Raw genomic sequence first — 25512 nt, 5'->3', positions numbered from 1 at the left:
ATGTCAAAAATATATTTATTTTAAGATACACATACAAGCCCATTTATTGTTCCTTTCCTTTCCCAGCTCTTCCACTATGCAAAGAGAATGTAAACACACTGTTCAAAATTCAGATGCTCTCTGGTGGTTTCCCAGATGTTTCAAGTTCAATAGAATTTTTTTCCCCCTTAATTTCCTCACTTCTAGTGAAGTGCTAAACAACCATTATTCTTTTTTTTTTTTCTTTCTTTTTTTTTGCCTGCACATTGAGATTCATCTGTAAGCTCCAAACTGCCTCAAAAGTGCTTCAATTTTGCATGAGCACTAAGCTGGGGACTGGGAAGCATTACCCACTGCTGAAGGCCCAGATCATTAGAAAGAGCATGTAAATGCTCTGAACCAGAAATAAAAAGTGCACAGATTTTCTTTGTGAAGTCTCAACTGCAGCTTTATGTAAAACATGAACCTCTGGCAGGATTTTTTCCTGGCCTTTGGAAAGAAAGAAAAACAAAAAACAGCAATATCTTTTCTCAGCCACATTGTGCCTCAACCCAAAGCAGGGAAAACTGGGCTTTGACTCAAAAACTATTAAGAGCTCATCACATTGTTTTCCTACATGGCTTCCCCTCTACCTTCTGCTCCCTCCATTCTGGGCTGCTGTGCTGTGGGAAGTTTTGTGTAAGGGTTTCCTTGTGCTTTTCTTTCTACTCCAACACCTCAGGGATCTAAAATGGCGATGGCTGTGGTAGAAAACAGATATATGCTTGCAGCGAGTTTTTCTTCAGAGTCCTGCTATGCCAGAGCATGATTATTTCTTTTGTACGAGGAAAAAGAAAAAAGAAAAAGCAGGGGGAATAGCAACAATGAGCACACGTTGTTACTTCTGGAAGAGTACAACACATTTTGGAGCAATTTGTGCATATTAACACAAAAATACCATGAAACAAAAAATAGCTTCCATTTTTAAAAAGTGAGTGGAGGGTTGTTTTTGTCTCTGAGATGTTTATAGGTGAGAAAGAGCAATTCAAAGTAATTTTAAAGTATTGAACATATAGAGAACAACGAGGTAGTCATGGGATTGTTTGAGCTGGAAGGGACCCTTAAAGTTCATCTAGTTCCACTCCCTGCAATTAACAGGGTCACCTACAGGTAGATCCAATTGCTCAGAGCTCCATCCAACCTGGCATTAAAGATATTCAGGAACGGAGCATCTACCTCTCTTGGCAACCTCTGCCAGTGTTTCCTACCCTTATAATAAAATCATTCTCCTTCTGTTCAGCTTAAATCTTCTCTCTTTTAGTTTGAAACCATTTCTCCTTGTCCTGTCACCAGAGACCCTGCTAAAAAGTCTGTCTCCTTCTTTCTTATAGCCACTGTTTAGATACTGAAAGGCTGCTATCAGGTCCTCCTGGAGCCTTCTCCTCTCCGGGCTGAACAGCCCCAGCTCTCTCAACCTGTTCTCGTAGGACACAGCAGAGGGATATCGTACCAGCCCTATGAAGATGAGCCCACACAGCCTTTGCCTGCAGCCCACCTACTCCACCCCAGCAGGGGCCAGGGCTTGCATTTGTTTTCCACCCATACCCAAGAACTCAATTTCAAAATCTTTCTTGCATCTTGCAACACTCTATCCTTCAGATGTTAATGGGAAAAGAACAAAAAGGGCTTGCTTTCATTAAGAGAAAATAGAACCCAAACAGGATGCACGTTCTTTAATTCCAGTTCAAAGTAAAATCTCTCTGAAGACAGCCCTTTGTAATTTCTGTGGAAGTAAGTCAGTTAAAAAAACAGTGCAGGAATGAGGATTTTAGCTCAACCCACTGCTGTTAACTGTAATTAGATACCGTGGCAAATGTGCAGACTAGTGCAAACTTGATGTAGGTTTTAATGCAGAATTTTCATTAGGCTGTTCATCTGTACTAATTTGAGTCAAGGATGTATTTTTTTTCTAGGGATAAAGTAATGAAGAGATCACAGATAGCTGGAAGTTTTTAATTTGAACATTTGAGCTAATATTTGTGGGAAAATGTTTGTAATCTGCCTGCAGTTGCTTTCTATCACCAGCCAGCCACCAGTTAGAGAAAAGCAGCATCAAAAGCAAAAACAGGTACATGCAATCACAAAGGAGAAGGATTGCTGAGTGTTAAAGCTGTTTGCTTTTTTAAAATATCTCTAGATATATGTGTGCCTATTTATCTTTTGTTGAGATTGCCACTGCTTTATGTAGAAAATAAGATATAGGCAAAGTGTGCCGTTATGCAATCATCTCTGTCCCATTAGGATGCACAGAGTACATTTTTCTCAGCAAGAACTTTAATATTTGAAGCTGTTCTTCTTGTACATAGCCTATTTATTCATTTTAAAAACACCACATTCTACAGCATAAGTACTCCAATGTTTTGGAGCAGAATTACTCTGTGACTGTGAGAGATCCATCTCTGCAAGGGGGTAAATAAATTCCATTCTGCACTGATTTTATAGTTACCTTTGTAAAAAGGTTATTTCACAAAGGTAAATGATCAGCCTTCTACTGCAGAGGCTGGTTTCTGGTAGCACCTGTGATAAGCAATTACATAAATCAGACAGATTGTTCCAGACTATCACTAACTACAAAGATTATCACTCAGTTTTGGCCATGTGAATTGTACCATCAGAGAACAATATAACAAAGGACTGTATAATGAGAAACAAGTCTGTTCATTTCCATTAAGTCTGTATATGGTCATACCACTTTGGTGTATGGGCTTGACCACTTTCATGAAGTCAAAAATATGAGGCTGTTGTAAGGAATTTTGGATGAAGCTTTTTGTATGAAATATAAGACAGATGGGGCATATGAGAACTAAAAATGCTTTCATCCTTTTTTGCCAGATTCTGAAGAGATGATGCAACCTCTTCTGAAATAATTTCAAAACTGCCATTTTAATTTTTGGTATCAGGATTCCAAAAACAGGTGTTTTATTAAAATACAAGGGTCTGCTCTGAAAAAAGGCCTCCTATTTTATTATATCAGCCCACAGTGTCAGATGCAGATGTTCTTTGTATGACAGTAGTGGTTGAACCTTCTCACCAATATTCCATGACATTTTGTTGCCATGTGACATATATCAGCAGAGGGGCAGTCTGACAAAATGATATCTGATACAGGAGTGTATATGAAGCAAAGGTGTGGCACTGAATTTCTCCATGTGGAAAAGAATGACATTCATTGATGCTTGATGAACATTTATGGAGACCAAATAGTGGATGTGAGCGCAGTGAGGTGATGGATGGTGGGTTTCAGCAGTGGTGATGGTGACAGTGGGTCACCACTGCTGGTGCAGATTTTTAGGAGCATGGCATACAGCCTCTTGTTCATCACTGGTGAAAATGCAAAGATCACGCTTGTGGCTGTGTTGAAAAAGAGTGTTTTGTAGCTGAGTATTTTCTCTATCAACTAGAGTTGAAAAAGAGTTGTGCTCTTTGTATCTGTTGTAGTTTCCACAGGAACAAATAGGAGGCATTACTTTCAGAGTGACCTATGTACTGCTTGTAAGATGTGACTGTAGCAGCATGTGATCTTCCCTACCCCATAGCTTTTTCCTGCTGCCATCCCAGAAGCTCATCTCTACCCTCAAGACATAAAGTCCCTGACCTCTATTTCATTCCTGCACAGCACAAAGGGAAATTTTGAGGAATTTAGTGGGACCTGTGACTGTCTAAGGAAAGAGAGCCAACAGTACCAGCAGCCAGTTTTGGCAGAGTGTTCTGAGTACTGACTTCAAGACATTAAACATGTAAAGGGTTGCAAGTTGCCTGCATGCAAATAAGCTATATTTCCATGCTTGCAGTGGCTGTGAGGCACCTGCAATCTATATGCACGTATCACAGCAGTGTCTTTCTCCAGACCAGCAGCTCATAAACTTCAGTCTCCTTAAGAAATGTGTTCTATGGCATATGTGATTGCTAATTAATGAAATACCTTTCAGGCAAATGAAAGCAGAAAAGCACAAACAGTTATCTGAATTTCCACTTATATAGAAAATAAATTATGCATCCTATTTCTTGGAGCTTGGAAGCACAGTTTAGCTTTGCAACTAAATAGCTTCTGGTTAGTATTGTGCCAGGGGGTCAGACTTATGCCAATATAATGCTTCCACAAAAACTGCTCTATCAAAGTCCTGAAAAATAGTTTCACGCATACAGGGTATTAATATCAAATGCCTAACATTTATGGTAGCCAAAGTACAACCAAATAATTTGTTGGCAGAGCAATGCCCAGTGAGGTGTGGATACTGACTCTGAAGCCTCAACTGACTCCAGACTGGAAAACAGCATTTGATTAATTGCTAATATTCTTATGTTTTCAGACCTTTACAGTGATCATTGCTCACCATAAGTAGTCACATACAGTTGCAGAACCTTATAAGATATTTTTGTTTCCCTCTGGAAAGAAATGGCTCTGACTGGCATATCTGCTCCAATTAAAATCATTGGGAAATTTGCCAACTACTTCAGTAGGTGCAAGATAGAACCCATGAGTTATTATTGCAGTTACTAATAATGTAGCATAATATCATACAATTACATTACATTTGCATACATTTAAAATGATAACATTTTTGCCTCTGAAGACCAGATTATGTACCTCACAGTTTGTAGAGCCTGCTAAGCACTGGGGGACTGTGTGAATGGAGTGTGTCTGGGCTTGATTGTGTTTCTAGGACACAGCTTATAATAAGATAGTATGTATATAAGCCACAATTCCCTCCCCACTGCTTCTTTTGCTCCAAGAGGGGTAGAAATTTTATTTTGATGTGTACCCCCAGCCCGTGCTTCTCCCCCATGTTCATGGAGCTATGCTCCTTAGCAGCAGGCACCCTTAGCACAGCTCCCGTTGCTCTCTGCCTTGCTCTAGTCATTCATCTCCCATTAACATGCAAATATGCAAACTTCTGGTTTCCTGCTGCTCCATTTCAGAGCCCAACTTGTGTCACTCTCAGAAATACATTTAATTTATTGACATGAATAATTGTGTAAATTGTGCTCCTAAGTATGCAGAGGTTTCCATTCTTGGAGAACCTATTTAATTAGTGGAATGCCATCACAAACTGATTATTATGAGGCTCTGAGCCTCCCTGTAAGCCAGCCTCTGTCCTAACTAAATAATTAGTCTCCTAAAGGGTTTTTAACTCCTTTTTATGGAAAGCCTAACAATGTGATGTCTTTATCTGGTGCCATGTTTAAGTGCTTTAAAGGTCTAGTTGATGTGTTTAAATAGACTGGCCTTGAGCAGGCATTCTGACATTTTTGTAGCCAAACTGATCCAGAACTGTATAATCAGGACCAGGAGAAGACAACAGATTTTTCTAGTTTTGTTGTATTGCTGTTTGTTTGTTTGTTTTTCCCTGAAAGATTTTCATCCTTCCTTGCACACAAGTTCTAAAACTTCTTACATTGCTACTCTCTTGGGAACTCTGCTGAATCTTTTCTGATTCACACAGATCAGAAATGAAACACTTGTGCAGAAAGAACTCAGCAACCCAAGAATGTGCTTTTAAGGAACTATATTTTTTTCAATGTGCAATCACCATTTATTTTGGAGAATTGCTTTAAATTACGTTGATTCTCTGTATTTTTGTTTTAAAGCTTCTTTCTTCACAATCTTCTTGTTGCCAGAAGTAAGGTAGTGATAATTAGTTCCAAAATCTTCACTTATCTGTGTTAGATACCCAGGACTCATATGGGCTACAAGTGGATACAGAAACAGTTATCAATCTTCTGAATGCAAGTCAAGTTTGGATAGTGCAAACAAATACCTTTCTCTTTCACATTTGAGCTAATGTTCACAGGCAGAGTAGGAGTTAGGAATCTTATGTTGCTGCTCTTTGTGGACTTATATGCACTATGGGGGATCTGTCAAGCACTTTAATTGCTTACATTCCTGTTGTGTCCCTTCAGGTGTATTTTTATAATTGCATTGCTTTAAAATAGGAAAATCATAACTTCTTTCAGATTGTGGTACCATCTAAGCAACTGTATTAATTTGGGATTTTTGCAGCCTGCTCAGGTGTTGTAAGAAAATATGGTAAGAGTATGCTGTATAACTTCACCTGCTGTAATGCTTAACCATGTGAAGAACTAGACTGAGAAAATCAATGGATTTCTAGTAAAGAAAGTAAGATAGAAGAGATATTGTGTGAGAGAGGGTGACATTTTGCTACTTATCACTGTGGCAAAGTAGATTGAAAGGAGTAAAATGAAGATGACTGTTTGAAGTCATCATCCTAAGTCTGTCTTGTGCTAGCTCTACATGTGAGATGCACAAGCGATATACTGCTGAATGAAAGCAGACATACTGAACCACCTTCTCTATGAATTCTGATGTACAGCAATCTGTCAGCTGGTAACAAGGCTATTGCTATCTGAAGTACCTTGGTAAATTCCTTCTTTGTAACCCAGCCTCAACAGGCATTTCTTATTCAGGTTATAGTGACGCATGTTAGCAGAAGGAAAAGGACTGTGGTTTTATGCAGCAAGAGAAGAATATCCCTCTGTGCTTAACCCAGAGTCTGAAGCTGCTGAGATGTTCCTCCTAAAGCATTGTGACTCTCTATGCAAATTGATGCCCACGAGCAGTGCTGGGAAAGAGTGATTGCATCAGCATTCCTGTGTGCCAAGGCAGAGGGAAAAGCAGCACAGAGTCAACAGATTCCCTTACATATGCCTCAAATGCCTGCTCTGTAGCACAGGGAGAAAATCAATATAGTAAGGAATTTCTACATTTTTTGAAAACCCTAAGTTCTGGCCATTGATCCTTATATCCCAGTTGATAACAAAAAGTTACCATCTGCTTTGATAGAGTCTGAATTTACAAAAAACAGTTCATCTTAGAGAAAAAGACACTGATATTTTTTTGCTTGTAAGCAGAAAGAGGCAGCAGCTGAAAGTATGCTCCTGTTCGGCCACGGTATAACTCTTGGTATTAATTGATGTCCAAAGGCCAAATCAATTTGAATAGCCTGATGCCTATAAGTATGTCATGGCTCTCCCAAAATATACTAAGTAGAATAGTTTGTAATTCTTAATTAGAAAACATCTTGGAAATTCAAAGAAAAAAGACCTGCTGGTATTGTTCAATGGGAGCTGGTTTGTGTGGCTTTGCATCTTCAATAGGCTATCAGAGAAATGTGTTTGTGTCCCAAATGTTAAGAATATTTCATAATCACTATTATCCAGGACTGTCATTATGAGCCTGCTTGCCTAAGCCTCTGGGTAACATAGTCCACTGTTCCATCAAACCCTGTCATAATCAGCTGTATTACAAAAACATAATATTGTAACCTTCTAAGGGTCCTTGGGCTAGTGCTATAAAAACTGGGAATGAACTGAAGTAATCTTTAGGCAAACTGCAGTCCCACAGGGAAAATATAACAATTTTGTGCATGTAATGTACATGTTCCTTCCTTTTTCTCCTCTTGCTCTTCTCAACAAGACAAAAGCTACCCCTCAGACCCCTTCTGCAGCCGAATTAGCTCATCAAAGCAGAACAAGTTTATAATACAGTGTTTTCTGCATATCAAGTGTCCACACACCACTTTGATTTTCATTCTTTGAGCTCGGTTGCTATGTATTTCATTTCAAGAGGGAAAGCTATTGTTTCCCTCCACAGTATCTGATTATTCAGTGGCTGAAGATGTCAAGAAAAACGAAGTAAAAAAAAGGCTAGGCAGTGATGGTCTCTAGCAGGAAAATGCATCTCATTAGAAGGCATTCCCAGCAGAGAGGCCTGTGATATTACATGCATGAATTCCTTTCTGCTGGTGTTAGCTGAGTTTTGGAAGCAAACAGCGTGGAGTCCCAGTGACAGTGCATGGGTGTGTACAAACAGTAATTAATCCTTGGCTCCCTGAATGGAGCCTCTGTAAAGCTAGACACAAAATCAAAGGGCTCACTGGAAGAACATGTAAGTTGTCCAGGCAGGAGCATTCCCAGCATGAATATCACCTTGTAGTCTGTGTGGGGGACTTAAAGGGCTCAAGACTGTGCTCAACAGAAGGGCTCATAGCCCAGCCTTTGGTATATGGTGATGGGGGAATGCTGTGCAGGCTGTGAGCCAAGAACCTTGCCATTCAGTTTCCTGGCAGTTCTAGAAAGAAAAAGAAAATCAGTCGTGCTACACAAAATATTTGCCTGTGGAAATTATGTATTCAAGGATGTTTGCGAGAGCGCAGTTCTGAAAAGGTGATGATGTTTTATGCAGGCAAACACATGTTAATGGTTTGTTGGTACTTTGGCATTGACAACAAAGACCAAATACATTGACAAGGAGTCCATGCACCTACCTTCTGTCCTTCCTTTTGATATCTTGTCAGGAATTAAGTGTATTTTGGCCAGGCTGTGCCTTTTTTAGGAGGAGAAAAAGGAGGTGTTGGCATGAAGTTCAATGGTGGCTGTTAGATTATCATTACCAACAATTCCTGCAGTAGTATCTGAGACACCACAACACTTTCTTGCACTTAGAAGTAAAAGAGCTTCCAACAGAGAGTACTCTGTAGGAAACATGGCCAGATCTTCAGGTAAGGGCAGATGTGTTTAGAGACTGCACTGAGACAAACTGTGGCCAGGGAGGCTGTCAGACACTGAAGTATATTGTAAATGTCTTACAAAATCATCTTAAAAAATCTTGCAGTATTTCCAGAATATGTGGCAGTAACAGCCCCCGAAGTGACATCTTGCTAAAACTGTGCTGCAGCATTTGTGCCCATCATTGCAGAGCACCAGGACATTTTCTAAAATAGCTAAATCAATTTTCCTGTGCAGTTCAGTGTCAGAGTGAGCAGAACATCTCCACATGGTGTATCCAAAGGATGTAAAATGCAGGAGGGCTAAGGGAGTCATATAAGCTGAATGACTCTATAATTTTCTGATATTTGTATGAAAATAAAACCAAATTGGATCATCACTTGATGTAAATCATCCTGTGGACATGATACAATTTATGTCAGCTGAGGTGCTTATCCTTTTATTTGTCTAACAGACACACGATACGTAATAAAAGTCATAATCAGAGCTATTTGTTTTTCAGTTACCTTTTCTTGTATTTTGCAAACAACTTGTTTCTTCTCTTCTATTATATCTTTATTGCTGCGAGATGGGCAGAGCATCAGAAGGTCTCAACCTTGCAAGCAGAACTCTGATCCTTCCTCTCTTCCTTCCTGTACACATAATTCTGACCAGTGCTCCTTGTACCCTGCCAGGTCTGATCGTCCGCGAGGTGAGCATCGAGATTTCCCGCCAGCAGGTGGAGGAGCTTTTTGGGCCTGAGGAGTACTGGTGCCAGTGCGTGGCCTGGAGCTCCGCCGGCACCACCAAGAGCCGCAAAGCCTACGTTCGCATTGCATGTGAGTGCTGTGTCAGTGTGGGAAGAGTGAGGGAAAGAGATATTGTGTCTCACTCACTGGGCTTTGTGTTTTATGAAATTATGGATGTGTACTAAAGTTCAGTCCTTCAGACACACAAACAAAATTCTGTTCATCCTGTTCTTAAGAGCAAGTTGATGTCCAAGGTTAGGTTGGATGGAGCTTTGAGAAGTATCCATAGCGGAAAGTATCCCTGCCTATGGTGGGGATGGGTTGGACCATGTGATTTCTCAGGATCCTTTCCACTCCAAACTTTTCTATGGTTCTGTGATTCTGAGGTCTCATTCTTCTCCCTTGTGTGGGAGGAAAGCAGCAAAAGCATTATTTCCTGTGTACAACAATTACACATCTCAAGTGTCCGAAGCTAATGGGTAGCAACATTGTCAAAGCAAGCTCTGGAATAAGGTGACAAGCATTCTTTTATATCTACAATCACACAATAATGTTACTATTGCTACACAAAGAAAAAAAAGCCTGTGTTCAGTATATCATGTAACGAGATTGGTAATATAAGACTGCAAGAGGTCGTTTCAGCCCTAATACTTCATCACTGTTATTCACGGTTAATAACCTCCATGTTTATTATGGACGACTCCCAGCTTAGTCCCCAAGAACACAGAGCAGGCAGCTCCCTGAAAACAGATCTTCATTTGACTATACAAATATTTAATGTTCATTAATTTTCAAAGAGGTGCTTTTCCTTGTAATAGAGTAGCCACGCTTGGGACTCCTGTTCCTCTTTCACACAATCAAATCCTGTTTTATATAATGGGAACAAAATATTTCACCCAGGATTGTATCTCTTCCACAGTTTTCATCTCAAGAAAAACAGGTCTTGTGTGAAAAGGTCGTTAAGATCTAAGCATACCTACATTTCCTGCACTGATCTTAAGAATTCATAATGAAAAAAGAGATATCTTCCAGCCAAATAAAGCTTTTCACAGACACACTGTGTCTGTGGAGGAAGGATGACTCTTCTGTTTTAAGCTCTTCATTTAGAGCTTTATTCTTCTTTTCTTCTTGTGAAAGTTCTCAAATACACATTTTCAAGTGCTTTTACTCCAAGTAACTTACTGGAAATAGAGGACTTCCACCTTTGAGCACAAGACTAGCCTTGGAGAAGAATTTATCCAGAGTTAAAGGAAATTAAAAATATTGCAGATGGGTTGCCTTTAAAGATTAGAAATGCCATTAAATATGCATATAGTGTTTCCTTATGCTAAAACTTTTTCAGACTTTGGTTATTTTTTTATTTTTCTGTGCTGAAACAAAAAAGGCATTCCTTTTTTGTTTTCTTCCAGGCTGTCAGCACTTCAGGGAGGCTTAGCAATGTTTGAACAGGTTTTTTAGATTATGAGCTCTGTATTAACTCATTAAGTCGATTTTCATGTTCTGTCCATTAGCCTGTGACAGATGACCACTGTATTAATGCAGTTAGAAAGTCCAAATATATTATCACTGGATGGTTAAGGAACTTCTGTGCATTGTCACATCTATACACTAAGTTTTTATATATAATATAATCTTTGGATACATGCAAAATTTTTTGTTTGTTTGTTTGTTTGCTTGTTTATATCAGTTGACATTTCTTCCCAGGTGTCCAAATTTATATTGAAAACACTCATAATGCAGAGTTTGCTTCTTTTATTTTTATTATATTGCAGAGAAAGAAGAACAATAGGTTCAATGATTTTTGTAGTGTCTTGGGGTTTCTTTTAGAACAGTCTAATTAAAGAAATTCCAGAGAGTATTACATGCTTGTCGCTCAAACATGGCTTTGTATTTTAGTGTAGATTTTATCGTTTGTTCCTGAGCTTAGGATTTTTCAACAGTTTTGACTTAGCCAAGTCATCTTCATTCCTTGGGTCTAGGAGCTGAAGTGTTAGTCTGTCAGACGGCAGGTTTTCAAACAACTATAGAGACACCTTCTCTGCACAATCGTCTGTTTCCAATTTCACGGATTTCTATAAATTTCTCAGGTAACTCAGGACTACTCTTAGGAACTCAAACATATGATGAAGGCTATATGCCTCTCTCTGTGATGTCATTTTGTCTGCAAGATAACTATTTTAAACAGTGAACTACACTGTATCTGCATTTATCAATGTGGTCTGGATTTCAGAGGATCAAATCTGGACTATCAGGATAATGGCTATTTCCTACCTGAACTTTAAATACAGCTGAAAAGTCTTCTGATGGCTACACAGTTCACCATGAGGCTGGGATATAAGGGAGGTTCTGTGCAGTGTTTATGAATCTGGAAAACCAAGGATGTCCAAGATTTAGGAGAAGCAGAAGTGTCCAGTTCTGCCTGCATTTGTAGTTGCTTGCTTATGGCACCAATGCAGTTTTAATTTTTAGTTCACTCAAAAGGGAGCACTGAAACCTCTAGGTATCACTGAAGTGAATGGAGCATGCAAAGTGTTCTGCTTAAGTTAAATTACGGCATATTTTAATACCCAAACCTGATAGTGTCATCTCAACAGCTGCAACTGTAGCACAACTTGCCATTCCTATCACATTAAGAAAAAATATATATTCCTCCATTCTCCCTCTCTTCCTTCTCCTCCTCTTTCTCTCTTTTCTCCCTTATAGCCACTGGTCTTATTCTGGAATTACAGTGTCATCTCAAGGACTGGAGCTACACTCAGTTAAAACAAACAAACAAAAAAAATAACATTCAACATCTCTGTTCACTGAGCGTGTAATAGAATTAACTGAAAAGTAATTTCAAAGTGTGAAAAATGTGCATCCTGGAAAAGTGGCTTGTATTTGTTTAATGCAGGGTCAGGCATGTGTTAGAAAGTACATAACAACCCAGTCAATGAAAGTTCTCTATGAAAATCAATTGCAACATCGTCCTGGCCAAGTAAGAGCTTCAGTTATTCCGGAATGGAGTAATCAATAAATATGGAGGGAAGGTGCTGCTACATTTTAAAGGCTGCACATGCTAGCAATATAAACAGGAAGAATCTCAGTCTAAAGGCAACATCCTGGTTCCTCTAAGTGTTCATGTAGGATAGGAAGCCACTCCCTTCTGGGCTGTCTTTTTCTGAAAACGAGAAGAAGCAGTAGGTGATAGAAACATCATTATTTTCAGCTTCTTTTGTATGCTGCAGAATTGATCTTCCAGAGGCATTAGACTTCCCATGAGAGCAGAGCTGAGCCTTTTGTCCTCTTGAACCAGCAGATATGCTGGGATTCATTTTCACTCTGTCATTCTTGGTCGCACAGCAAGCAGCAGAGTGGGGGCTCTCAATGTACATCTTAGTGGAGCTGGAAAAATATGATATAATTGTCTGGGATAACAGTCTGTGAAAGTGCTAAAATGCATTTCCTACTTGTTCGCACATTTCTTATTTACGTCAGACACATCCTGCCAGGTGTGTTGAAGTCACTAATAGGTTTTGATACAGTTTTTCTGATAATGTTTTCTTGTTTTTTTGTTTGTTTTTTTTTTAAAGTTACTTTCACAGACAGAGGAAGGGAGTATTTGAGGTGCCTTTTATCTTTGGCTGAAAAACATCAAGCCCAGTATAAAGTTTTAATGTGAATGTTATGTAACAAGGCAGATGTCATTGAACAGCTAAGACCTAACAGAGACAATTCCCGTTAAAAGGATGAATGAGGCTTGAGCATTTGCGAGCAAGACTAGAATTAAACCCACCAGGAAATGCATCTGATAAAGACTAAACAATAGCCACAGGATTTGACCTAATTTTTAGATCAAATAATAACAGGGTGGATAAGACAAATTGCTTTGAGCCCGTGTTCAGAAAGCAGCCTCACTTTTCATTTCCTCCAGTTCTGTGTCGGTGTTGCCTCACTGACTTCATGATGTTAACCCAGTCTGTCCCTGAGAAGATATAGTGAGAATGTGAGCTGCTGTCAAGTTTTCAGTTTTTTGAAAACTTGTAAGAAAATATCAGCTTTCACTGTCATTTTGGTTGAATAATCTTTTTTAGTCTAATGAAACTGGTTATTCTTTCCTATTTTGTTACTTCTTACCTTAAATCAGAAAGGAAGAGAAGAAAGGAAAGAGATAAAGAAAGAAAGAATCTTATTTTTCGTTTTAAAAGCCCTGGTGTAGTTAGGAACTGCACTTGTTAATCTTTTGTATAATTTCATATTCATTTCATGTGTGCTAATCTAAAAGCCTTTTTCTCCCTGGACGTTTTTTCAAAGGAATGTAACTAATAGATGCATGTCAGATGCTGTATACTGATAAGATAAATGCGGTATCAAAAAGTAGACTGGTTTACCTGATGGTTTATCTTCACTTACAAGGATATGCAGCCATAAAATTAACAGATATGCAGAAATCATAGATTCATTACTGGCACTTCATTATCTCATCTCTTAGTATTGGGGCTGCAGTGCCTTTCTTCTTCCTGCCTTCACAAATATAATCCAGGCAGTGCTGTGTGGATACAAGCCTCTAGCCACCAAAGTGTTTGTGCTACCAAAGCACATTGCAGTAGATATAAAGTTTGGTGGAGAGATAGGTGGGAAGAATAACACTTGGGAGTTTTAATAGGAAGGCATGTCCAAGATGTGTGCTACTAAAAGCAAGAAAAAGGGGCATTTTTTTGCACTTTCCTAAGTGTATATAAGAGTTAGCAGAGATGATGGGACCTTAATTTCTTCCTTGTGCACAATTTCACTTGTTCCTGATCAATATCTGCTGCTTACGGTTAATAAGGGGATTACTGCATGGAGCCGAGATTGCTGAAGAGACAACAGCAGATCACAGGAAGGGCAGCACGGAGTTAACCGAGCATTTAACACACTCAATACTCTTCTTTCTCTCCTCATAGGCATGTCTGTGTGCTGCCTCCCAAATTAATAGGCACAACCAGCTCTCAAACTTCAGCATACAATTGCAGAAGTAATAAATACACATAAATAAGCAGTACCAAATGCAATAAATACAAATCACATTGTTTTATAGTAAGGGCTTACGGCTTTATAAATTAATATGGACATTCACTTCACAGTTAACATTGCTTTAAATGAAAAAGGAATATATTTAATGAATCTATATGGATTTAATCCCCTGGTAGGAACCTTGAGAATATCCTGAATATATTGACATGCTCAAGATATAATCATTTTTCAGTGGAGTCTGTTTAGTGCTTTATGGTGAGACAGAGATGCAGTCAGAAGCTAACAAAAGTTTGTGTATGTTTTGGTAGTGAGAAAATAGCTCTCTGAATCAGAGTAGCGTATCAGAAGGGCAACAACAACAAAATGCCATGTTTATATAAATTGTTTGCTGTTTTTCTGTTTCAGAGTGTTAGAAATTCAATTCTACATATAAATTGCAATGTGCACCTGGCGTTTCTAATGCCTGTCTTCAGTGCATTTAGTTAATCTGCCATCTAGAGCCTGTTGAAGCAAAGTCATTTCAATTTTACTTTCAGATGTATTTGAAAAATGAGATTTAGATCCCATCTTTAATCAACGATTAAAATAATGAAAATAATTAATTGTATAAGTTAGTTTCCAGGTTAAGCTTACAAATTAAAACAAGAAATATCTAGCTATCAAGTAAAAATATAAGAGGAGGTGAATGGTGTGATCTGTGAGTGCTGGAAACCCATCTGCTCAGTGAATTCTTTATGAAGTGGGCTTGCTTGTATTTTTTACAGTTGTACCAATACCAAATGTCTTCTATGGGCCCTTTGCTACAGACTTAGCCCACACGGAAGCTGTTGTTGCAAAAGGGAGCTCTATCCCACCAGCACCTGGCTAAGCTAACTTAGAGTTGAAGAGGGAGGAGTGGGACAAATGGTTCTTTCAAGCCGTGCAGAGGGTGGGTGAGTCTCCAAGGAATTGCCAAGGGAAAGCTTTATTCTCATCTGTCTCAAAATGACATCAGTAGAAGGTAGGACAAATGTGCATGTTTTATTTGCTCAGGCTGTAAAGACACAAATACAAGAAAAAAGCAGGCCCTGGGCTCAAGCAAAGCATCTTCCAGGAGGTAGACCAGTAGGTAAGGGGTACTCATCACTTTGTTTAGTACCTCAAGTCAGCCTGCACCCTCAAAAGATACTGTGCTCTTGCAAGAAGCCTTCTCTGTCCCCATCAGCTGCTGGACTGTGAGAGCTGAGATGGCTTTTTGGTCACAGGGATGACACCTTAAAGACTCACTCCCTGGGTTGTTGCTGGCCAGCTCAGCTCAAACCACATCTTGTGAACTGGGAAAGCTCCAGTGTCGTATTTTGTTCTAATTAACAACAGACAGCTGAGAGCTAGAACCACACAAGATAAAGCGAAAGAAGAGAACTGTGAACTGGGAGGCCAAACTATGTCTGATAGCACATGATTTCTTATATTTGAAATTTCACCCAGCAGTGCAGTGGAAAGTGATGAAAGAGGAACAGGCCAGTTTTACAGTATTACTCAGGTTTCTCTAGCTCATGATCAGTTATCTAAGTTTGGGAAATAAATGCAGTGAGGTGTGTCTTCATATACATGTGGATCCTCTTTCATTTCTTAGAACATCATTGGCATTTTCCCACTCTTTCTCCACAGTTATTTTTCTCATGAAGTATTTCATATTAAGCTAACTAAAATTAAAACAGCATCAAATCTGGCCACTTGAGAATACTCTCATCAATAGGAGGTAGACTTGATTAAGAGAGCTTGACTAACGATTAATATACTAATAATGGTTTAAAAGCATCTTGCCATATTCTCTCTTTCCTAGTGTTTTAACCACATTTTTTGCATGAGATGTATTTGGTTTTATATGTATGTCTGCATATGCTACCTATATAAAGCAAACTGCCATATATATGTACACCTCATTAAGGACTCTACATATTCTTAAGAACTTATTTCTCTGAAGGCATACATTAGATATACTTCCCTCAGTGACTATAGCTAATGTGAAAGCTGGATAAAAAAATAATGTTGCTTTTCAATTTGTTTTCTTAAACCTTGCTTTTTTCTTTCTTTTTTTTTTTCTTTCTTTCTTTTTTCTTTTCCATTTAATTTTGAAATATTTACATAGAAGGAAAGCAGAAGTTGGAGTTACTATAAGGAGCACAGGATAAAGTGTCTTTAAGGTCTACCAAGGGCAGAAATCCATCTTTCCCTGACAGTAATGCTGCATTGCTCAGTTTGTTTATGGTTTACATCTAATTCCTGGCTGACAAGTGTCCTTTTTTCATTCTCATTCATTAGTTACCCTTACATTAGCACCGCCTTTAAGGCATCTGGTCTGCCTCTTCTCACATTTCTCAGAAATGATAAAAGATATCCTTAAAGTTTTACCCACCCACCTGCCACAGCAAAAAACAGAACAACAGTAAGGAGATAAAATAGATTTGATTAAAAAGAAGACTAGGGCCATTCTTTGTTCTTCCATAGAAGATGACAGCTGCTAAAGTAAGTGTGAGGAAATACTGTGAGTTTATATGGAAACTATTACCTTTAGCAGGTGAAAATGCTACTTTTGAGTGTTCTCTAACCTAAAAATTCATTGAACTTAAATGGAATTTAACAGTGCTGCAAAAATAAGTTTTAATGCTCATCTCCCCAAAAAGCATAGAAATTCAGGAATAAAGCTAACAATATGGTGTACACGGAGTTTTGATTTCCCATTACACTATTTCAGTTTTATGCTTGTGGAAATTCTCTCATTTCAATGCAGTTCTGAATGCAGCCATCTGTCCTTAACAGATAGGCTTGTGCAGAAGTATTTCAGGAGTCTTGGAGGAAAGTCTCGTCTTAAGTATGCTGTAAATGTGCTTCAATATATGCCACAAGAGCCCCCTCTGAATTTACTAAGACTGTATATTAGTAAAGAAATTAGCTATGCTCAAGGTGGTGGGCCAGAATCTTAATTCTCCTCTGTGGTTTCTTTTTATGACTATATCATTGAAGGTGTGTGAACAGCAGGGGAAATGCCTTCTGGTGCTGTGTTGACCCCTAAACCTGGGGGCAGAGTGGCACACATGAAGTAGCCACTGGCAGAATGAGTGGGACCTTTCAGCATCACTTCCCAGCAGAGCTTGATCTGCTCTGAAGAGATGAGTTGTGGCAGCAGCACTACCTGTATAATGGGGAGAGTATTGCTAACTCAGTCAGGGATTATTCAACATTACTAAAATAATAATGGAGAGAAAGTGCAACTGCCATCCTTGTGTGTCTCTCCCTATTGAGAGTGAGGGTAGAGAAGGCTCTCTCAGCATCACATTTACAGGGCTGCTGCTGACCTAAAGCTTTAATAATTCACACTGCCTCCTCACAAAGAGGTCCTGACTTTGAATAGATCTAGTGTTTTATTGTTGGTTTTTTTTTTTCTTTTTTTTTTTTTCCAGGCATATTTTCTGAAGATTTTGAAAACTTGTTTTTTTTTTAAAAATGGATGTATTTATTTGTCTTTTGCCATTCTGTGACTGTGAGAAAATGAATTCCTTCTGCTTGCAAGCAATTGTAACATATATGACACTTCAGAAAAACAACAAATGTATTTGAGAAAGCTTTGCTTGGAAATGATCCAAAGTCCCTCGGTACATTAGCACACTCACCCACTTCTGGTTGGCAGTGTGAAGTTGTCATGAGCACTGTAACTGCTAAATGGAAAAGGAAGCTGCAGATTGAAGAATTAGAAGGAAATCTTTGTTATCTACAAAAAAAAAAGCCATACTGCAAGGGCCATGAAAAATAGGAGTCAGTGCCAAATGCAGTGTAACCCAGTGAAGTGTTTCGCAGTAGCACAGTAGGTGAGGAAATTGCTCTCCTAAGCTTTACGCTTCTTTCTAATTTAGAGTTCACCTTATTACCATGGTTGTCTTTTGCAATCAGTGAACCATATGCCTGGTGAGGTAGAAGCTGCCCTGAACAACTGCTGTCTGTAGCTGCTTATAGGTGGCACAGCTGCAGCAAGAGGTAGTAAGTATTTCTGCATGGGTTAAGCTGTAAACCCGTGGGAGGGAGCCAAAAGAATAGGGTATAAAAGCTTCCAGTCATGTAAATACACAAATATGTACCTTTTTTCTTCTTTTTTTCCTTTTTTTTCCTTTTTTTTTTTTTTTCTCAAATGAATATCATTTACTCAACAGTACCTAATGGCTCCTTTGAGAACATTACTGTCTATTATGTCAAGGCACCTACTTAGTGTATTTTTAGTTTGTGACTCATTGACCCGCTTCAGTGGCACCAATAAGTGGGGTGGGAGAGGAGCTGGGAGGGGCTCTTCCCACGGGATTCACTGCACCTCCCTCATCCACACTGGAGAGCTTTACAGGGAAAACAAGCCCTGCACACCCAGCACTTCCAGCTGTTGATAATAAAGAGGGTAAAGTGTGTGGGTTTCTTTTACTGTTATTACACATTTCTAGACTTAATGCTGTTTACTTTTGTATGCACTAAGACTGAGGGTTTTTAGAGGGGAGCGTTTTATGAGTGAGGTGATTGCTGTGCATGCATGAGGCATGCTAAGAACTTCCGTGCTCTATGAAGGTTTCAGGAAGGCAGAGATAGCAATAAATCAGCACGCCAAGGAAAAGCCTCAGATTCTTGTCTGTCTAATCTGGATCTACTGTCTACTATCCCTCCATATCAGAATAAATGAATGCTATTATTAATGCAAAACTTCTTAGTATTATATGCTTCTTATAATATAATATATATTCTTATAATATATATATTCTTATATTATTACCAGCACTGTAACTTTCTTATTTAACCTCAACTGTGATATTTGAACACATCTGTTGTAATTTTCTTACTATGTACATATGCATACATGCAGATGTACATTAAGTGCACTAAGGCACTTCTTTCTTCCACTTTGGAGAAGAAATAATTCCTTTGGAGATATCTGTGGAATTAACAGTGATACAAGATCTTAAAATCTATATTGCTGCTTGCAATATAGCCCAACATATTCTTTCATCGAAAGCAAACTGCATTTGGTCACTCTCACATAAGGTAGCCTTGCTGGGCTGGAGTAACTCCAGTGTAACAAGGATGCCAACACACACAACCATGTAAAGGTTGACATGTTGTCTGACAAAATTACCAATTCTAAATGAAAAATAGCACTTTGGATGGTCTATTTGTACGGTGGTTCACTTCAGTGATATGTTTTCCAGAACAGCTGTGGATTATAGCTTCAAAATATTTGGCTTTTAAATTGTTCCTGTACAGTTTATTTCTAGCATGACACAACTATTTGCACAACCTTGCCACGAACCAGCATAGGGAACTTTTCTAACTTCAGAACAAAATTTAAAAATCCCTTTATTTTTAAAAGGTGTGTTTTCAAAGATAGATCAGCTCTCTGACATGGCTTCCAGCATGGCCCTGTGTTTACCTGCAGCAGGAGCCAACAGCAGCAGGGAGAAATGTCCCCAACTGCCATTGGGGCTGAAGGCTCGCTTCTCCAAAGCCCCATCCTACAGAGGATGCCAATGCATGATGGAAATACAGACATAAGTGTACAAAAGCTAAAGTTTTCAGCTGCCCAGTACAATGAGCATTTTCATGGTTAGGAGGTACATTTGATGTCCCTCTGCCTTTAAGGTTTCTGTGGTGCTGTGCACAGATCCAAGTGTGGTTTGACTCCTTGTCACGATTGTTGTTATCTAGTACTAAAGGAATAGTGAAATAGTAAAGACAGATGAGCTAAACTTGTAACATTAATGTTTAAAAATGGCAGCACTAACACTTTAAACACTTTTTTTAGGAAAATCAGCTTATGTGTTTTATAGGCTTATATAATTTCCTTTAACTTTCTTTAGTATTTCCCAGCACCTCTTAGCAAACATAAATTATCCAAAGAAGGAATTTCTTTCTTCTTGAGTTCCATGTCTGGGCATGACCTTTCAAAGTGAGGCCTTGGTTCCTGGCCTGGTTCACATGTACTGCCACAATATAAATAATAAATCTGCTATGAAACCTTTGACCACTTCATGCTTGAATGAAGTGAAAACATGCCTCAGCCTTTTTAAAGTGCTCCACTAACCAGGGAGCAGACATTCTATTTTCTCTGTTTAAAAAGTCTTTTATTGGGTGGTATGGCAATGAAACATGAAATAAGTGACCAGTTATTAATATTATTAATTTATTAATACTATTAATTCTTCTCTCTCCCCAGATCTCAGGAAGACTTTTGAGCAGGAGCCCCTGGGGAAAGAAGTGTCCCTGGAGCAAGAGGTCCTGCTCCAGTGCCGTCCTCCTGAAGGCATTCCGGTAGCTGAGGTGAGCAGCAGTGGTATTTTGTCCCAGTAACTTGTACTTGGATATCCTAACTGAGGACTGATCTGTGGCTAATGGAGCAGGGAATAAGGGCTTAGCATGATGAATGGGTGGCAATGAAGAGCTGGCTGCCTGCTGCTGGTAGATAAGATTGATCGGGAGCTGATTAATGACTTTGGAGGCAATTACGATGTCTTGCTGGGCAGAGCTACAGGTGATGTGGTTTCAGGGTTTTTTTTTTCCCTTTCAAAAATCCTAGTTATGTCTGACGTCAAAACAACATATAAGTGGTGGGACATGCTGATACCAGCCTATTATCCTTCCCTTCCCTGTTAAAGGAAATGCCATTTCAGTTTCTGAGAGAGGCACCTTCTCAGCACACCAAGACATTTTAATTTTTGTTTGCCAGGTTTCATTTCCATCACACATTTGTGCACACACTTGAGTATGTACCAGGATAACTAGCTGGGTGCACAAGGATGTACTGTAGTTCAGGTGAAGCAGCATGTGGTAGAGGCAAGTAGGGGATGCATCTGCATAAGAATTTATCTTCGTGGGCTTATCTGTTTTTATGATTTTTGTTGTTGTTGTTTTGTTTTGTGGTGGTTGGGGTTTTTTGTTCGTTTGTGGGTTTTTTTGCTAACATTTTAGTAGAGAGTGGGTAGCCTTCCACCCACTTGGCAGGAGGGAACTTTCTCTTCACCATAATCTGTGCCCACCAGCCACAGCAGGTATCCCTGCCTACGTGCAGCTGTGGCTTCAGTAAAAAATGGCTCTTGACTTGTTCACTGGAGGGGGGTCCCTGAGTCACAGGTTGGCTCTGAAGTCCTAAATCTGCTGTTGATGTTCAGTGAAATATTCATACTCTTAATGATGGTGATTCCCCTATCCCAATTCTCTTCAGTCTCCTGCTGCCACACAGAGAGGGAACTGTTGCCTATTTGCATTAAGTTAGGCTGTCATGGCTAAGTAGCAAAATGATTGTCCCTCAGCACTGATGACTGATTTCTCAGGAGTCCGAGCTTAAAATGTTACCTCCCTATCTTACACAAGGTTTAATCAGGCTTAATTATTTTTTTGTAGAAAAGTGTCCACAAACATCTGACAGAACAATTAGCATAGAAGATTTCTCCTGCTTCCTTTTTCCTTTGGCTGTTTTCTTCTTTCTTATGCCCAAAACTGTACAGAGCATTTAGGTCTGCTGAGACAGCTTGGTGATGGCTATAATATTAGTCAGTTGGCTTTCCCCAAGAACATTTTAGTAGCTTTTTAATTTATTTTTTTCTTCTATTTCTGATGTATCTTTACATCAAATCAATATGCTCTCATGCCTTGACAAGTATTTGGAATAGGATAGGTAGTTCTGGAGGTGTAGATACCACCAGTGAACTTCATTAACTGAAAGTGAGATTGGTTGTGACAAGTGGTTTGAGCATGATGTTACAAGAACCTCTGAAGTTTCAGCAATCAGCCCATCTATTCCCATGGAAAGGTCTGTAAAACCCCAGCCAGGCCTGGAATAGCATGATTTAACATGACTTGTGGAAGGGGAGCTCTCTCTGCTCTTATAAACTTTCTGCATCAGCCATTAGCACTTGTAATTGCTATTCTTAAATCAGATTATACCTGTCCTCCTTACACTGAGCTGCTGTAAAGGCAAAAAGTAAAAATAAAATAAATCAAAGATGCCTGAGTAGCCTTGTCTGCTTCCTGATACTAGGAAGTGAGCTCTGAAAAGATCCTCTGCGAGTTGCTCTCATAATAATTGCACTTATTGCTGCCTACTTGTATCCTGGCTCACTCTGTCAGCAGCAGAGACTCATGACTCTACACTGGCTCCTAATATTATTTGTGCCATGGTCAGGGCAGAAACCAATTAACACTCGGCAGCCTCAGAAATCATATATTCGCCATCTGACATTGAAAAGAACTGTTCTAGATGTTGTATTTTTTCTCTCTCTTCTGACTTTTGAAGTCAGGGGGAGATCAAACACCCAGATTGGACAGCCACCTAATACAGACTCTTTGTAGATTCTTTCCAACACTATTAAAAGTACAAAGACCTGAACGCTAATGAATATGAATACCTTAATGTGACACTATATTACAGCCACTTGGTGAAGCTGGTAAGATAAATTTTAAAAAAAAACAAGATGAAAGGTAACTTGGTAGGTTGAAGGATTACATGATTATTTTAATTTAGAGTTGAATTAATTCTATGTTTATGACTTCCTTTATTTGTTCAGAGGATTTTCTGATAGGATGGTACAGGTAACAATGAAATCAATTGGGAAAAGGCAGGCAGCAAACCAAGGCTTTTTGCACAATGAGTGGCTTGATTTCAAGTACAGTAGGTTTCTTAGTATTTTGAAGTAGTGGGAATAACCATACTTAGGGATACTTTTTTTTTGTAGCTAGGGTATTTATTCTTGTAATTCTCAGCATATTTAATTGCAATTAACAGCACTGGTCTCTTGCAGATCAGTGCAGGAGCAGATATTATTATTGTTGAAAAGCTGAACAGCATAGCAGCATTCAGCTGTTCCACGGGGCAAGAAGGTCAAGACGGGCAGCACAGCTTTTAGAACAGCACTTAACAGCCCCTCAGCCCCTGCCAGGACATGATGAGCATTAGAGTAGACTCAGATCACAGCCACTGAAATGAAACCTCAAGATCCACTTAGAAGAAAAATAGAAGTAGTCTTGTTAAAATACACCAGTCACATGGCCTGAGGTCAAATCAAAGTAGAGGTCGAATCAAAGCACATCTTGCTTGTTCATTTGGGATGAAGTAAGAAGTAGACAGTTTTCTTGGTCACTAGGAAAATCAGATCAGCTGCTCTGTGTCCATATACCTCTGTCCAACATCTGTGACTCCCATCCTAGCATTATAGCCAACACCAAGCTGAACCAACCTACTGGCTCTAAAATACCTGAGGAAATGTTTTTCCTTTTCCTATACGTGGCCCCTATGAATTGGCATGGATACACACTGAAGTTTCCGCACAGAGCTGGGGAGTAAAGGGGCAAATTCACATGCTCCTGCAATTATAAGAAAAGGAGAAAGGAGAGGAGAGAGAGGAGAGGAGAGGAAGAGGAAAGAGGAGAGGAGAGGAGAGGAGAGGAGAGGAGAGGAGAGGAGAAAGGAGAGGAGGAAGGAGAGGAGAGGAGAGGAGAGGAGAGGAGAGAAAACTAAAAAAACCTGCCCCACCTCTATGCTTCTTTGACCCGTGCTTTGCCTTGGTGGGAAAGAATAGGACAAGACAGTGAGATAAACAGTCTTGCCTGCTTATCATCAAAAATTGCTGCTGCTCAGCAGTTTTTAGATTTCAGGCAGCTCCAGCCTCCTGGTCTCATCCCAAACAACCATTTCTGCTTTGCTCTGTTCTGTGCATGCAAGATATATATTTTTCAAGCTTAATCTGAGAAGCCAAGAAGAATCCCATTCTGCTGCACTCCAACACTAATGGCAGAACTATTAGCAATTAATTCCCTAGGTCATTTAATATGTTCTTTTGAAAAATGCCAGCATCATATTGCACATGATAAAATATAGTTCGAGACGGAGTCACATCAAATTAGGTCACTGAAATAGGATATAGATCAAAGCATCAATGAGATGTAAGATTGGTTAATATGCTATAAGCTGCTAGATGAACTTTTGCATAGAAATGCGTGATTTGCTGCACTTTCAACAAGGGGATAATTGCTACTTTAATTATAATTGAAGTGTTTCACAGAGAAGTTTAACTGGAGACAAGGGTGCAGTGCACAGTTTAGTGACTCAGCTGAGTTTAAAACATGACGTGGTATTCAAGTCTTCAATCAGGAATTAGTGCAAGGGGCAAAATGTCCCTCTGTAAAAAGGCAGAACAAGGTCTTTTGCCAAGTCAAGATGACTGTTATCAACAATTGATTCCACTCCTGCTGCACAGGAAAAAGAATCTGGAAGCTAGGTGTTTCTCCAAGTAGGCAGCATCAGGTAGCTGCTTTATCTAACTGATTATTAAGTACTGCTGATTGTTTTGTTTCCTGAGAACTGCTCATGCTTTGCTGCAGTTATCCTTTAATTTGAAGTTCATGTGTATGCATTTCCATGGAGGTGAGCATTATGGAAACAGTATTTCATATTCACAGTCTGAAAGTGAACTTTAAGAAAAGGGAGAGAAGCAGTTTGTAGGCACAAATACTGATTAGCTGGGAAATGGCACTATCCTTGGCAGTACTTTGCATCGCATAGCAGATTTACCCAGATCTTCAAGGGTGGGCAAGAGGTTCGTGTCAATATGTCAGTGTAGAAGATATGGCAGCCTGATACCCAGTTCTTACCTTGTCTGTTGTGAAGCAGGGAAGAAGCAGGGAGATGAATAATCTCTTGCAATAAAGGAACCCTACTTTCTCACTGTTGCTCCATTCATTTTGCCCTGGAGAGCCATTGCATACAGTGTAGCAGTGCAGGCCTGTCCTTCAAATGTACAGGATAAAGCTTCCCGTAATTGCCACTGTGTCGTCTTGTACATTTCCTCTCCTTATTCACCCCAATCTATTGGTGGTTAGCACTCTTCTGAGAAGCAAGAATTAATTTACAGCCTCTTCCTTGAGAACAGGCTTGCATGTTAATCTTGTGCTTCCCTAGGAAATACTCTCTATGAGGCTGTATATTTGTTTGTTTATATTTACCTTAGATACATATTTGGAAGATACAGTGTAGGGGACAGTTTTTAGCAACATTTTTTTGTGAGGCAGATGAGCCTCACAAAAAATTCTGAATTCTCCCCCTAGAGAAGGTAGCTCCACATTCTGGAGAGACTATTTTGCATGCCTACAAGGCATACAAGTCCTACTTTGACACCAACAGATTTTAGCTACTTTCAGCAAACAGACTTCATAGTGCCAGATGTGCAAGTGTTACCTCTGA

General features: G+C 39.3%; 1 protein-coding gene across 2 annotated transcripts in view; it reads left to right on the top strand.

The window, feature by feature from the left end:
- The window catches only part of UNC5C (unc-5 netrin receptor C), a 234020-nt gene that overhangs the window by 157463 nt on the left and 51045 nt on the right, over window positions 1-25512 (top strand). For both annotated transcript variants that reach the window (XM_015862012.2, XM_015862013.1), the window contains exons 3-4: window positions 9219-9362; window positions 20494-20597. In XM_015862012.2, the coding sequence (XP_015717498.1) occupies window positions 9219-9362; window positions 20494-20597 (248 nt within the window). The remainder of the gene's footprint in view (window positions 1-9218; window positions 9363-20493; window positions 20598-25512) is intronic.

This window comes from Coturnix japonica, chromosome 4, assembly GCF_001577835.2.
Source record: "Coturnix japonica isolate 7356 chromosome 4, Coturnix japonica 2.1, whole genome shotgun sequence".
Taxonomy (NCBI): domain Eukaryota; kingdom Metazoa; phylum Chordata; class Aves; order Galliformes; family Phasianidae; genus Coturnix; species Coturnix japonica.
The sequence above is the reverse complement of the archived record's forward strand: the minus strand, read 5'-3'. Positions and strand labels throughout refer to the sequence as shown.